Source organism: Macaca mulatta, chromosome 1 (genome assembly GCF_049350105.2).
Source record: "Macaca mulatta isolate MMU2019108-1 chromosome 1, T2T-MMU8v2.0, whole genome shotgun sequence".
Classification (NCBI taxonomy): domain Eukaryota; kingdom Metazoa; phylum Chordata; class Mammalia; order Primates; family Cercopithecidae; genus Macaca; species Macaca mulatta.
This window is the reverse complement of record NC_133406.1, coordinates 32,534,038-32,548,670: the sequence shown is the minus strand read 5'-3', so window position 1 is coordinate 32,548,670 and position 14,633 is coordinate 32,534,038. Positions and strand designations below refer to the sequence as shown.

At 46.3% G+C, this 14,633-nt stretch overlaps 1 protein-coding gene across 5 annotated transcripts in view; it reads right to left on the bottom strand.

Annotated features, from left to right (window-relative positions):
- TNN (tenascin N) overlaps window positions 1-14,633 on the bottom strand; it is a 113,905-nt gene that overhangs the window by 58,671 nt on the left and 40,601 nt on the right. For 3 of the 5 annotated variants that reach the window (XM_028850624.2, XM_078000392.1, XM_078000385.1), the window contains exons 3-5: window positions 11,876-12,075; window positions 2,293-2,736; window positions 417-791 (exon numbers count right to left, since the gene is read on the bottom strand). In XM_028850624.2, coding sequence (XP_028706457.2) covers window positions 417-791; window positions 2,293-2,701 — 784 coding nt within the window. In that variant the 5' untranslated portion in view covers window positions 2,702-2,736; window positions 11,876-12,075. Of the gene's footprint in view, window positions 1-416; window positions 792-2,292; window positions 2,737-9,013; window positions 9,212-11,875; window positions 12,952-14,633 lie in introns of all 5 variants that reach the window. The other 2 variants (XM_028850623.2, XM_078000372.1) reach the window with 2 other exon arrangements.

The following is a 14,633-nucleotide window of genomic DNA, read 5'->3' as shown; positions in this document are numbered from 1 at the left end:
AGCAAGGCAGGCAATCCAGACCCAGTGAGTATTCCCTGAGCATTATAAGGGTGGGCGTGCAGGATGCAGACCTGTGTAAGGCGCCATTCCCGACCCCCAGAAGTTATTAGCCGAACGACAGGTAATGAATACTAACCCCCTCACCACACGCACACACTCACACACAGCCATTAGATCACAAGACCAGCGGTCTTCAAGGTTAGGGCCTCAAACCAGCAGCATCAGCATCACCTGGGAACTTGTTAGAAATGCAAATTCTTAGGACCCATCGCAGAATCAGAAACTCTGGGATTGGGACTCAGTAATCTGGGTAGGCTAAAGGAAGACACCCCCAAAGGGAACAACGTGTAATTGACAGTTAAATGGTGCATTGGAAAGAAGAGTCCGGCGGCCCGAGGGCACATCTCCGCTCTCACCCTGGGCACAGTCCAGGCCTGTGAAGCCCTCCTCGCAGTAGCACTCGCCCGTGTCGCAGAAGCCGTGGCCGCTGCAGTCGCCGGGACAGCGTCGCTCGCTGCAGTCCTCAGACGTGAAGTCTTCGTGGCACTGGCACACGCCGCGCACGCACTCGCCGTGCCCGCTGCAGTTCTCAGGGCAGGCCGGGTAGCCGCAGTCGGCACCCACGTAGGGCTCGTGGCACAGGCAGCGCCCGTCCACGCAACGCCCGTGGCCGCTGCACGCCCCGGGGCAAGCCAGCTGCTCGCAGGCGGGGCCCTCCCTGCCCTCCTCGCAGTGGCAGCTGCAGGTCTCCAGGGAGAAGGTCCCGTGGCCGCTGCAGCGGCGGCTCAGATCTGTGAGGGAGAGGTAAAACAGTAGGCTGGGTTGAAGGGTTGTGCGAGGGGATCTCCTTCCTTTGAGATCAGCCATGCAAGACCCAGAAATCACTAGCCCCATTCTTAAGGGTCTGGTGATTTCTGGGTCTTGCACGGCTCTTTTTTGGAGGATGGTGGAGCTCCACAAGGTAGAAAAGGTGTTGGCCCTTTCCAGCCTGGGCCAGGCTTTCTAATCTGTGACATCTGCAAACGTCTCCTCCTTTCTCTGCCTGAAAAGGCTGCAGGACCCACCCTTCTTTCCTTTTCCTTCCCATGTGAATTCCCCCTGTTCCTTCCTCTCTACATGGTGGTCATTATTTAGTGCCTTCCTATGGAGGGGCCTTAAATGCTCCACCCTAGCCAGCTGTCACTGCCGGGCAGGACTCCTAGGGGGAAAGTGAGATCCAGGCAGGTTGGAGTTTGCTGGAACTAGCAAGGCTGGGACCTTGTGAAATGAGTCCAGACTGAAGCCTGGAAAAACGAAACTGCAGAAGCCACAAAATAGCCTACTCTCAACTATGGGTACTGTGGAGAAGGGAATTAACCAGGCTCCCCTCTCTGACCCTACACGGCAAGAGGCAGCTGGAGGGCGGACCGGTCAGTGCAATCTCCTCTGTGGCCCACCTTCTGCTTCTCAGAACACCTTCTCTCCTTCCTAAAAACGCTTCCAAAGTGGGGGCTCCTCAGAGGCAAGTCCATGCTGGTTATTCATGGCAGTGGCCCTGGTGCCGAGTTCTGTATCTGGATCTGAAGGTTAAGGTGCTCTTAACCGTAGCAATTCCTTCAGGCATGAAATCCTATGCCAAAGTACTGTTCATTATACTTGGATCAGCCTGGGCAGTTTATGTTTAAAAGTGATGGGGGATGGGTGGGGGGAGAACCTTCATTATTTGTAAAATTAAATTGTAATTATTTTACAATTGTAATTATTTACTAATAAGATAATTATAATTTACTGATTTGTAAATTCCACTAAGGACCAGGAATCTTCTATGCATCATCTCTAGTTCTCAGAACTATACTAGTTGATAGAATTATCCTTGTTGGACAGTTGAGGAAACATAAGGGATTTGCCCAAAGTCACACAGCTAAAAAGTGGTAGAACTGGGATTTGTAAACTGTCCTGTCTAGCTCCAAGGCCCTATCTTTCCTGTGTATGTCATCGCTTCCTCTCTGAATAGAGCTTTGATTCACAGGCATGACAGCCCCTAGAAGCATTCCCATCTGGAAGCAATAGGCCAGGAGTCTAGACTCTCTGCAAGAGATGCTGGTCCCTCCTTGCTCAGCTTCCAGATGCTCCCTGGAGCTAGTACCAGTGAATAAATGAATAAATAGTAGGGATGGGCCCCCTAGAGAAAACCTAGAATGAGAAGTGGGAGCACGCCAGAGTCACAAAGTACTCATGAGGCTAGTGGAGCCCCTGGCACATAATAGGTACTCATCAAATGTTTGTTGAATGAATACCAGGTGGTGAGCTCACCAGTAGCTCCCTGGCAGCAGCGCTGGGCACTACACTGTTCCTTCATCTCCACCATCTCTTCCTCCAGCTTTTTCACCCGGGCCAGGAGGTCCTGGACACTGCCTGCCAACTCGCAGTCCTTCTGTGGCGTCTGAAGGCGGATGTTGTGCCTGAAGACGATGTTCTGTTCCTCCCCGGCCTCACCCAGGGCCAAAAGCGAAGCCCCATCGTCACTGAGGGGCTGAGGGTCAGCCTCCACCTGAACCAAGGCAGACTTAGGCACATCGATCTTGTAGGTGTGGCTGACAGTGACCTGTTGCTCCTTGTTGTTGCAGCTGGGAGGCTCCAGAGTGGCTGGGGCCGAAGCCACCAGGAGCACAGAGCCAAGCAGAAGCCCCAAGGGGAAGCGGAACATCTCCTGGAGACTCATCCTTGGAAAGACAGGGAGCAGACCCTCCAGGATGCCTGTATTTAGAAACATTACAAAAGAAAGCCATGGAGATGTGCTGAGGGAAGCTGGCTTTTTTACCAGATTCTAAGAGCCCACAGGAAGCTGAGAAACCAGCAGAAAGAACTCATTCTATTTCTCCCAAGGATCCGAACCAAATTACTTTCTGTTCCTGCCTCACAGATTGCATATTCCTGCCTCCTGTCTTTGCTTACTGTTCACACTGCCCAGGATGCCCTTCTCTTCACCTCTCATTCTAGGCTCACCTGCACTTATTAATAATAATAAGAGCAGCTCTCTTATGTTGACAGCCTATTGTGTGTCACGCTTTGATCCCCCTAATTCTGGATCTAGCAACCCTAATATTATCCTCCCTCTTAACAACATCAACAATAAGAGCTGCACATAGAGCACTTGCTGTGTGATAGGCACTATTCTAAATGTTCTAAGTGTTTCACATTTATTAACTCATTCCATTCTCACAATTGTTTGTGGAATATACTATGATTACCCCCATCTTATAGATATGGAAACGGAAGCACTACTACTTTAAATGATTTGCCAACCAGGATTTGAACCCAGGCAATCTGACCCCAGAGTCCACGCTCATCCCCACAATGCCACGCTGCTTTGCACAGATGAGGAAGCTGAGCAAGTTGTCCTGAGTCCCACAGCCAGGAAGAGCAGAACCTGTACTCAGACTCAAGTACACTGACTGCAGGGCCAGCGTCCTGCTCATGACACCCACTTGTGTACCAGTAAAATATAAGAATTTCTAATAAAATTACCCGCTCCACAAAGTCTTCTCTCCTGTCCCCCTGCCTCATCCAGCTAGAGACTAGCCTCGCTTCTGCTAAGCATTCAGAGAAATGGACCTGTCCCTCACTGCTGGTCTCTTGAGTGTTGACCTGGTATTACAGTTACTCTTGTATGCAGCTTGTCTCCCCACTAGGCTGTGAACCTGTTAAGGACAGGACTGATTCATCTTGGGGCCCTCCTGGGGCAGGAGCACAGTCACACATGCTGAGAGGTTTGGTCCCTGTTTCTCAAATCTATCCGTGCATGGGTGGCCCAATTTGTCAGTCAAGCAGATGACCTGAGATGGGGCCAGCGGTTAGGTTTTGCCTCCTCCCTCACCAGGAGGTGGTGTCTTCACCACTGTCAACGAGCAGAATAACTCCTCTTTCCAGCCATTTCCCCTTGTGCCCCCAGTCCCCATCTGGGATGGCCCATTCTTTGCACACTAACAAGTTGAGGCAGGACAGACCACAAGAGACCCCGCTTTCACCTCACATTTTGCTCACAGGAACCTCAGTCACAAGACACATCCCAGTTGGGCTTGCGTACAGCAGTTATCTAGAAACTGATCTGCAGAGCTGTCTCTTGACAATGGGTTTCTGTAACCAACCTAAGACCTGCAATTATTTATGCCAAAGTTTGAAGTCAGGACACACAGTCCTTTCCTGTGGTCTGTGTTTTGCTTGAGCCCAGGCTCTCCCTGCCTGTGGTGAGAGGCAGTTGGGATATGGTGGAAAGGCACCTCAGACAGGCTCTAGGATGTGCATCTCTAAAAGTGCTCCTCAACCTGAGCCTCCGCCTCCTTGTCTGTAACGTGGGAATGACAGTGCGTCACCCCTCTTGGATGTAGACAGCAGTGAGCACCATGTCTGGCACGTGAGCAGGGCTCAGTCAATATTTTGAGATTTATTTTGTTTTCAATCAAGTACTGAATGTGACTTCCTTTTCTTCCTTATGTTTTTTACTATAAAGAATAATGCCAGCCAGGCACGGTGGTTCACGCCTGTAATCCCAACACTTTGGGAGGCCAAGGTGGGCAGATCATTTGAGGCCAGGAGTTCAAGTCCAGCCTGGCCAACATGGTGAAACTCTTTCTCTGCTAAAAACACAAAAATTAGCCAGATGCAGTGGTGCACTCCTGTAATCCCAGCTTCTCAGGAGGCTGAGATAGAGAATCGCTTGAACCCGGGAGGCGCAGGCTGCAGTGAGACAAGATCGTGCCACTACACTCCAGCCTGGGTGACAGAGCAAGACTCGATCTCAAATAATAATAATAATGATACTAATATGCCTAGGTTGAAAGGCATCTTTCAACTATATTGATCATAAAAGGAAGAAATATTTCTAGCCACTAAGCCAAATTCTGGTAATATGTAAAATGTTTTACTTTTAATAGTCATAATTCATTTAGTATCAGGAAGTTGAGGAAACAGGGGATGAAGAGCCCTGGGAGAATAAAAAGAAGAAGAATCTCAATAGTATTAGATGCTAAATGTTATTTATTGAGTTGCTGCTACACGCTAGGCATTGGCTAGGTGCATTAATCCGTGTAATTAATCCCCAGAGCTGCCATGTAAGCTCAGTGTTCCTCTCCTCACTCAAAAGGTAAGAAAACCAGATCTGAGAGGTAAAGTCATTTGCCAGTGGTTGTCCAACTAAAAGTGGCAGAGCCAGGATTCAAACGCAGACCCATCTAATTGCAAGCCTATGCTTGCTCTGCGTTAGTATGACATTCTGATACAAATGACAAAAGAGAGCAGTTAGATACATGTCCCTATGCAATGCTTTCATCTGTTATACATGTTGTACCCAAGGGATGTGCCACCACTGTGAATTAAACAGAATGGTACCTATGAAGAGTTTTTCTTTGTGTTACCCCTTTGCCCTCCCACTCCTTCGTGGCTCTTCCTATCACATGTATTGTTGATAATAATAAGAGCTCACTTCTTCTGAGCACTGAGTGCATTTCAGGCACTGGACTCAACACCCAACAGATGGAATGAAATAGTCAATGGGACACTTCTTGCTGTCTTGCAACTTGGACCATGGGTAATAAGTGCCTGCACATTTCTTTTCTTTTCTCTTTTTTTTTTTTTTTTTTTTTTTTTTTGAGACAGGGTCCCATTCTGTCGCCCAAGCTGGAGTGCATTGGTGCAAATACGGCTCACTGCAACATCCACCTCCTGGGCTCCAGTGATCCTCCCACCTCAGCCTCCTGAGTAGCCAGGACTACAGGTATATGTCACCGTGCCTGGCTAATTTTTGTGTTTTTTTGTAGAGATGGGGTGTCCACCGTTCAGTAGGAGTGTGCCACCCCAAGGCGGCGACTGCAGGAGAACATGCTCAGTGGGTGGGAAGGGGAATATCTAAAGATCCCACAGAAGCTCCCCAGAAAGGAGGGGTGGCCCAGCACTGGGAGCATTCGCCATAACAAGGGCATCCAATGAAGGGAACGACAACAGCCCCAGTAAAGTAAAAATGCCCTCTTCTTCTTTTCTAATCCCCACCTCGCCCCAGGCAGCAGCAACCTGGTGAAGCCAGAAGCAGCCATGCATGTCAGGGAGGGAGAAATGGAGGGAGGAAAGCACCAAGCCCCTTCCCTCCAGCTTCTCTGCAGGTTCCAGCGTCAGGTCTGAGCTGAGAAAGAAGAAAAGATGTGACCTGGATGACAGACTGAGGCTCAATACTGAAATGGACTTGCCTTCACAAAAGCAATTCTCTTCTAAGACCAAAAGCTACCAGAAAAGCTCTGGAAGCTACTTGAGATTTGTGTCAGAGGATGGAGGGAGTGGGAAGCCAGGAGAATGAATTGGAAGGCAGGTATAGGATAAAAATAATGGTATTTCACAATGACCATCCTTAAACGTTCATTGCAAAGATAAAAGCCACACACTTTTCTCCACTTGATCCCCAGGATAGGAACTGAGGCTCAGTGGCATCGAGCAACATGTCCTGATTATGCAATTGATGAGCACACGGCCACAGATGCAACCCCAGGTGCACAGTTTCCAGCAATGGAGCCATTAACCCCTGTGTACTTCTGCCGTTCCCCAGTAACAATTCATATTGATCTCTGAAGCACCTACTGTGTTCATGGCAGCCTATGAGTTTCCACTATCCAAAAATCTTCTTCCTGGGCAAAAATAGGGCTGATAAAGCAAACTTCCCTGCCCATGCTTTCCACCCCACCCCCTACTCCCAGCCTGAGACATAAATGGAGTGCAGATGGTTTTCTGAAGAAGTTCTCAATGAACACACACACACAAAAAGCCATGGACTCTTGCCATAAACCACAGCAAGGCTGCCCAGAGCCCAGGTCTACAGCATTTGTTTTTGTAGCCTGGAATATGAGAAACCCCAGAAGTCCCTGTTGGAGCCCTTGGTGTTGCCTGTCCTTCTGATTTGTAACAAGATGTCCTCATTAATTACTGCCTCTCAGATTCCAAAAGTTGCACTCAGATTTTCCTAGGTAGGTTGATTGTTCAAAAGAAGATGAGAGCAAGGGAAATCCTCAACCTAACACTCTGTCAAGTGTAATGAGAAAGAAGAGAAGCCTGCTGGCTCTCACTTCAACACGTGGCAGGAGAGAGACTCCTTGTTTAATAGCAGAAGGGAAGGATGACTTCATCAACTCTTTCAGTATGCACAGCAAACCACAGGCTGAGCTCCGCGACGGTGGGGAGGGGGCAGAGAGGGCAGAAGATTTTTGTAAGCAAAACGCAGGATGATACATTTCCAAATAGGGAGGATTATTCTACTGAGGGGTATTTTCCCATGGAAAGTTAGGTAAATTCTTCAGGGATGCATGAAGCAAAGGGCATTTACATGCAGGAAATGTGTATGTAGGAACCACAGAAAACCAGTTGTCCCCAAGAATCATTGTCTTACAAAGGCTAGTCAGGTCTTTAATTCTAACTGCAGGAGAGGTGTTGGGTGGTGTGGGAAGCTGGGAGGGAGGGATACATTAGACTCAGGAACAAATGCTTCGTTGTATTGCTTTTACCAGAAAGGCTCTTTGAGGGGTACACGACTGACCACAGATGGTCCCCCTACTTCTGCCTTCAGATGTTGCAGGGCTCTATGCTTCTGCTGTGTTCTCTCTTGGTATCTGCATCTACCCCTGTGGCTTTAATTTCCAGCCAAATATTGACAGCCACCAAATCTGTATGCATGTTCCTAGCCCAGGCATCCTCATGAGCTCAGAGATGACCGAGATGGCCGTGACTGTGTTGATCCCGTCTGTATCACCAGCCTCATAGCACAGTCCTGTCAAAGTAATATTTTGTGAAGTAAATAGTAATAGCCACTGGATTTGTGTGTGTGTGTGTGTGTGTGTGTGTGTGTGTGTGTGTGTGTGTGCTTATTAGATAACGGACATTGTGCCAAACGCTATAAAAATTATCCTCATTTAATCCTCAAAATCCTAGGAGTCAGTTGATATCATTCTTTGTGACAGGTCCTCAGAGAAGTTAAGTAATTTGCCAAAGGACACACAGCTAAAAAGCAGCAGAGCTGGGATCATACACCAGGTCTGTCCACTACCCACATCTGTGTTCTTTATCTCTCTGTTATATGTCCTGTATATATAAAAAACAAAACAAATAAACAAAAAAACCCACCAAATGTCCTCCGTTCTGCCACGTGTTTTTAAGACAGGGTTTTTTTTCCTGAAAATAAAAGAAACCCAAGGTATAAATTGGGTTTTCAGTTAAAAATTAATAAATCGATAACTAAATCCTGTGCCTGTACTTCCTCTGAGTGGTGCCAAGGATGATCCACTGGGAACATGAATTGCATTTCCCTCACATGGAGGTTAAGTCCCAGTCACTTCTCATGAAAAGCTGGAGAATTCCCTTCCTAGGAAACACCAAAGTGCACGGAGACTTCTGTCTGCAGGGGCAGATGGCATCTAAGCGTTGGCCAAGGGAGGAGGATGGCCCCTGAATCCTGATGGTCCTCTCGGACCCCAGGGGTGGATGGTCTCTGTGTCACCTCATTTTCCCCAAAGAAGGACACACACCCTGGGTCAGGAAAAAAAAAAATACTACTTACGCCAAAGAAGAGAGGTAGCCAATTTCTAGCCACTGTTACAGACCTTTATACTTAAATTCAGGGCTTTCTCTGGTTCCCGTATTATCTCATCCTGCCTTGACAGTTAACCACAAGAAAATGAAAGCACTGCTTTGGGTTTTAGAAAGAGTGTATCATCGTGGATTTCCAGCAGAGTCACTTAAGAAGATATTCTGTCCCCAAATGACAGGGTGGATATCATTAAACTATGAAGGAAAATGAGGGAGATGAGTGGCTAGGGATGCATCAATGTCACAAACACGGGCAAACTTGTCACTGCTTTCTTAACTCTCTTAGGCATATTTTGCTAATGATCTTCAGCTTGGGCCCTGGGTGACTCAGGGGTCTTCCCTGTACTTCCCAAGTAACCTGGTCCAGGACAGCAAGTTCTCAGCTGGCTGAGGAATCTACCCTGGTTCAACTCACCGTGAACTGGAGGCTTAGGCAACAGATTTCACGAACTCTGTATCTCTTTCTCCTTCAGATCCAAGAACATGGATGTACAAGGGAGGTCTGTCTCTCCTAGGTTAAACTCCAGGGGCAGCAAGTACATACAAACGTCTTTATTTCTAGTCTCTGTGACGCTGAACTCTGTGCAAGCATTGCATGTAGGATACAAGACAGCTAGGTGTGGACAAGAACAGAAATTTGGTTTTATGTGATAGGGCTTAGTACGGTCACATTCTGGGCATCACTCTGTGCCCCCATTCTCCTAGTTCTGTGGGACACCCAGAGAGTGCCCAGGAAGTCCTTGGAGATGACTCTCACACCACTGTGCTAGAACCTTTTTCCTGGAGAGCCATCCCATCAAGTCTGCCCACCCGCCTGAGGCTTGAAAAGATCAAGGATGGTGTCCTGACCCAGCCTCAGCGCTCAATCACTTTTTCAGGGGTGGCCACAGGCTCATTGTGTTTTCTTTTGACAACTGACTCTTAATCTGCCTTGCAAAGGCTTAAATCGGTGATGATAATGGTTGCTACCATTTTCTATGCATTTATTACATGCCAGGCTCTGGGCAAAACACTTTAAAATCTCCTCTTAAACATCAGGCAAAGATGGTCACTTACCCCCAGAGGATGAATCACTTTTTCACAGCAAGAACTTCCTTTAGCTTTTGTGGGACCAACCTCGTGTACAATAACAAGATAAAATAGACCCAGGACCTAAATTCAGGAACCTTCCTCTCCCATATTCAACCAAACAGCCAGTTTCCAGAATGACTAAGTATTACTTTGTATCCAATTAGCCCTAATATCCGTGGGTGTGAGAGGCATCAGATTAAAACAAAACAAAACAAAAACTCTGCAATTTCTTTCTTTAGCTAATGTGTTTTTTTTCCACATACTGAAGTAACTTTAAAGTTCCAGCCTTCTAGCAAGGCGGAGAGTGCTAATTTCCAAGCATTTACACTGTTCCACTCACACGGGCTGGGTACAGATTCAAACGGTGGCTGGGCAGCATTAGCAGTGAGTCCACTGTGGCAGAAACAGCAAAGTCCCTGTCCATCCAGGGATCAGACCTGAGATCTTAGCATCCTCAGCTCACAGACTGGTGGCTCCAGATGCTGCTACAGGACCTAAACCATGATCTCATGTCTGTATCCAGATCCTATAGGAGCCAAGGCTCTGGAATGAGCAGTGAATGGACAAAAGTTTCCACTGGGCCTGGGCACAATTTCTTCAGGCATCTTCTCAGAAACAGAGCTCTGCCCACCCTACATTTCAAACCACAGAGCAGCACTGGACTGGAAAACCAGAAGCCACGGGATGATTTGAAATCATTTGTTCTATTTTCCCTCCTTCGGGAGTCAGCTGCAGCCTACAAATTGGGGACAAAGCAGTACTTAGAGTTGTATGAAAGAATGCCAGGTGCCTTCTTTCCTTCTCTCCGGGAAAAACGATACCAGTATTGACACTCTATTTTTTCCTGTGTCTGACACTGTCACCTTGATTCCGAGTCTGCAACAAATGTCTGAATGTCAAGAGGCCAGCTGTCAATATGTAGCCCTGACCGAGCAAGGTACCATCTGATGCCTTGGTGACACCTCAGCTTTTCCAAAAACCAGTGGATTTTAGGCACTATGGCTAATCTGTGTCCAGATGTGGGTAGTTTGTTACTTTTATGTTGGAACTTGTTCTTTTCTTTTAATGCTTATATAAGCAACACAGGTTTCATGCTTTTAAGTGGAACCCTGCCTGTTCTCATTCATTCTTTCTCCATCCTTCCCCTAGATCTCTCCCAAGTACAAAAATTAATAAATAAGTAAAAAGTAAGACCTCCAAAAAGTAGCGTGGTTGTTTGTTTGTTTGTTTTGTTTTGTTTTGTGACGGAGTTTTGCTCTTGTTGCCCAGGCTGGAGTGCAATGGTTCAATCTCGGCTTACCACAACCTCCGCCTCCCAGGTTCAAGCAATTCTCCTGCCTCAGCCTCCCGAGTAGCTGGGATTACAGGCATGCGCCATCACGCCCGGCTAATATTTTGTATTTTTAGTAGAGATAGGGTTTCTCCATGTTGGTCAGACTGGTCTCGAAATCTCAGCCTCAGGTGATCTGCCCACCTCGGCCTCCCAAAGTTCTGGGATTACAGGCGTGAGCCACCGCGCCTGGCCAAGTTTTTGAGATATCTTGAAATGTTTTCTTTGAGGTAGTGTGAGGGTAATAGTATGGGGATTTGGAGAGAAGTTGTCGTCTAAACAAATAATAATTAAAACCTGTAAAATTAAACATCTGGATATACTTCAAAACTGTTCAAATGTGTTTGCAAACATCCCCTTAACTGATTCACACAAAATCCAGAAAAAAGGGAAAGTTATCCTAGCTTCCTAATCCTAACTAAAATAACCATTCTGTTTTAGGATTTAAAAGAATAATGAGATATAACAAATACTAAATTATCCAAAAAGAGAGAGAGAGAGAGAAAGTTTTGACATTGTAAATAAGTTAAAAAGAAAAAAAGATGAGAAGGAACATTTTAAAGGAAACATTTTATACAAAAATGTGTTACTCCAGGTAGAAACTGATACAACACAGACTGCATCTGGCCAGGAAAGAAGATAACTATGCTTAGCCCTGTCTGAGATTGGCGTATAATACTAAGGACGCTGCACATGGGTCCTGAGAGGTACCTCCCAATTCATTTTTACTCTTCGTGGAGTGGATAAGAGACTAATTACACTGCCCAGATTTTCAGGCTCGGGAACGGAGGCACCTGAGCCACCACTTTTGAGCTCATCCGCATTGGCCACCTTCCTCCCTCCAGTAAGTAAAGCTTGGGCAACTGGCACTCTTACCTGGGAGGCTGCTGGGTGCCTCTTCCAACGCTGCTGCTCCTGTGAGCCGGTCTCCTCCTGCCGCAGACCTTGGTACTTGCTGGTCGTCCCTTGTTCTCGTCTCTCCTTGGCTTCCCTCCCTGGGTTTAAATCCTGTCTAGGCCAGAGGAGGAGCAAACGGAGACTCCTGGTGTTTTCCTCCCTTCCCAGCAGGGACTCTGCTAAAAGATATGAGCAATTCCTTCTCTTATTCTAACTAGGAAAAAAATATATATACATTTCCTTCTTCTTTTTCACTTTGATTACACAGCAGCTAAAAATACTGGAGGCTGTTTCCATTTAAGTGAATCCAGAATAAGGATATTAAAAGAGTTTGCCGTCTCCTGGCCAGGAGCTGGGTCTCCAGGTTCAAAAGTGCATTTATAAAGTTTCTCTTTTTCTTGTTTCAGGCATTCCGGGACTTATTGCCTACTGCTTTTAAAATGGGAAAAAGTCTTTAGCACAGAAAGAAATGAGTGGAGACCCTCAGGGACAGAAGCTCTTCTGACTTCCCTCCTCCTTTATCCATCGTCTCACACTTGTGAGTGGCAGGGCTCTGAAGTGGGGGCAGGAATAGCAGACTGGGGACATTCGGTCCCACAAGTCCACTCCGACCCTCACCCCATCCCAAATGCCTCCCACATGCCAACAGCACAAGAGTTCCAAAACCAGGAAAGAATAGTCATGCCCCTTTCTGGCTGCCCTTCCTCTTTTGCCCTCAGATGGACAGGCCTTCATCCTTCCAATGAGCCAGAGTCATTTCAATAGGGCACGGCTGACACCTGCTGCCCTTCCTCATACCCCATCCCTCTCCTGCTCTGTGGGAAGTAGATTCTGGAGTGCAGATCCACAACAACATGAAGGAGACCATTTGTCTCCAGTTCACCTATGTCAGCATCAAATGCTGCTGGAGGGAAAGGAGAAGGAGAGACGGGGAACCAAAAAGTGGCCCCCAGAAATTGGAGGGGGTGCCCCGAGGCAGCTTGCCTGTATCTGAAGCTTGTGTCTGCTACTTGCAAATGACCTTTGACAACTTCTTTGTGGCTCAGCTTACTCATCTATAAAATAGGAAGAGTGTCTTATGGTTATTGTGAGGTTAAAATGAGTAGATGGGGTAAAGAACTTAAACTAGTCCCAAGACACAATGAGGACTCGGTAAAGATTACCTGCTACCATGATTATTGTAATTTTTAAATTCTCCTTATGTATCCCACTAAATCATATTTGATCATCTCCACGTCAGTCCAGGTGGGTTCATAGTTCTCTGCCCTTCACTTATAATCATAAATAGTTCTGATATCTGGTCCTGGAATCCAGGCCAGCCATACACAGAGGTGACCAGTGGGGTATGAACCAAGGTCACCAGAAAATTCCCCAACTCCCAAACATCTCTTTTCTCCCTTGGACTTTTTTCTCTGCTCCTTAAAAGGGAAAATCTCTTCTAGAGGATCCTAAGACTCTATTGCACCCTCAAGTTGCTCTCCTATTCTTAATTTCCTTTCACCAATTCTCCCCAAATGAGTGGTCTTCACCAACTCTCTCCATGACCCCATTTTCCATGCCCTCAATAGGAATAACTAAACCAGTGCACCACGCTCCTAAGAAGCCACCTTCTTCTAGCCTCTCCTTATTACAGCCGGTATTAGTTAGTTGCCTGTATTAGTTAGGACATGGAGCTGTAGCAAAGAGACGCTCCAATGCAGTGGCTTAACAACATAGATGATTTCTCTCACATAACAGTAGAAGACAGTGGCCCAGGGCTGGTAGGGAAGTGCTGCCATCCACAGCACACACCCACCACGCTCTAGGGCCATCATCTCTCAGCCAATAGGAAGGGCGAGGGGATGAGGGCAGATGGAAGTGCACGCTCATTCCTTACAAACACAAAAACAAAAACTTTTTATACTTATTTCAGACTTGCAGAAAAATTGCAAAAATATTAAAAGAATCCCTGTATACCCTTCATTCACATTCTCCAAGTGTTAGCATTTTATCATATTTGCTTTATCATTCATTCTCTCTTAATAGTTTTCCCCAAAAACATTTGAAAGCAAATTAAAGACATGATTTATCTCTTTACCCCCTTATGTCTAAAAAACTGCAGTATGGGGTGTTTCCCAACAAGAAGGGCATACTCTCCCATAACCTCAATACAATGATCAAAGTCAGGAAGTGACATTGACATAATACTATTGTCTAATTTACAGAGTATATTCAAATTACATTGATTGTTTCTCTAATGTCTTTTATAGCAAAAGAAAAATAATTTACTGGCCCAGGATTCAATTCAGGATATTTAATTGCATTTAGTTGTCCTGTCTTTAAAATTTCCTTAAATTGGAATAGTTCTTCAGTCTTTGTCTTACATGACCTTAACATTTTTTTTAAGAGAAAACGTCAGTTATTTTGAAGAATGTCCTCAGTTTGCATTTGTGTGGTGTTTCTTCAGGCCTAGATTTAGGCTATGCATTTTTGGCAGGCAGCGGCAGAAGCGTGTCTTTTGATCCATCATACCAGGAGACACTTGATGGCAGTCTGTCCCCATGTTGGTGATGTTACCTTGGACCACTTGGTTAGGGTGATGTCTGCCAGGTTTCTCCACAGTAAATATTTGCCCCCTTTTATTTAACAGGTATATTGTGGGATGATGTTTTTAAACCATGTAAATATTCTGCTGCTTCTCCTATTTTCACCCACTAGTTTTAACATCCATTGTTGATTCTTGCCTGGAACGATTACT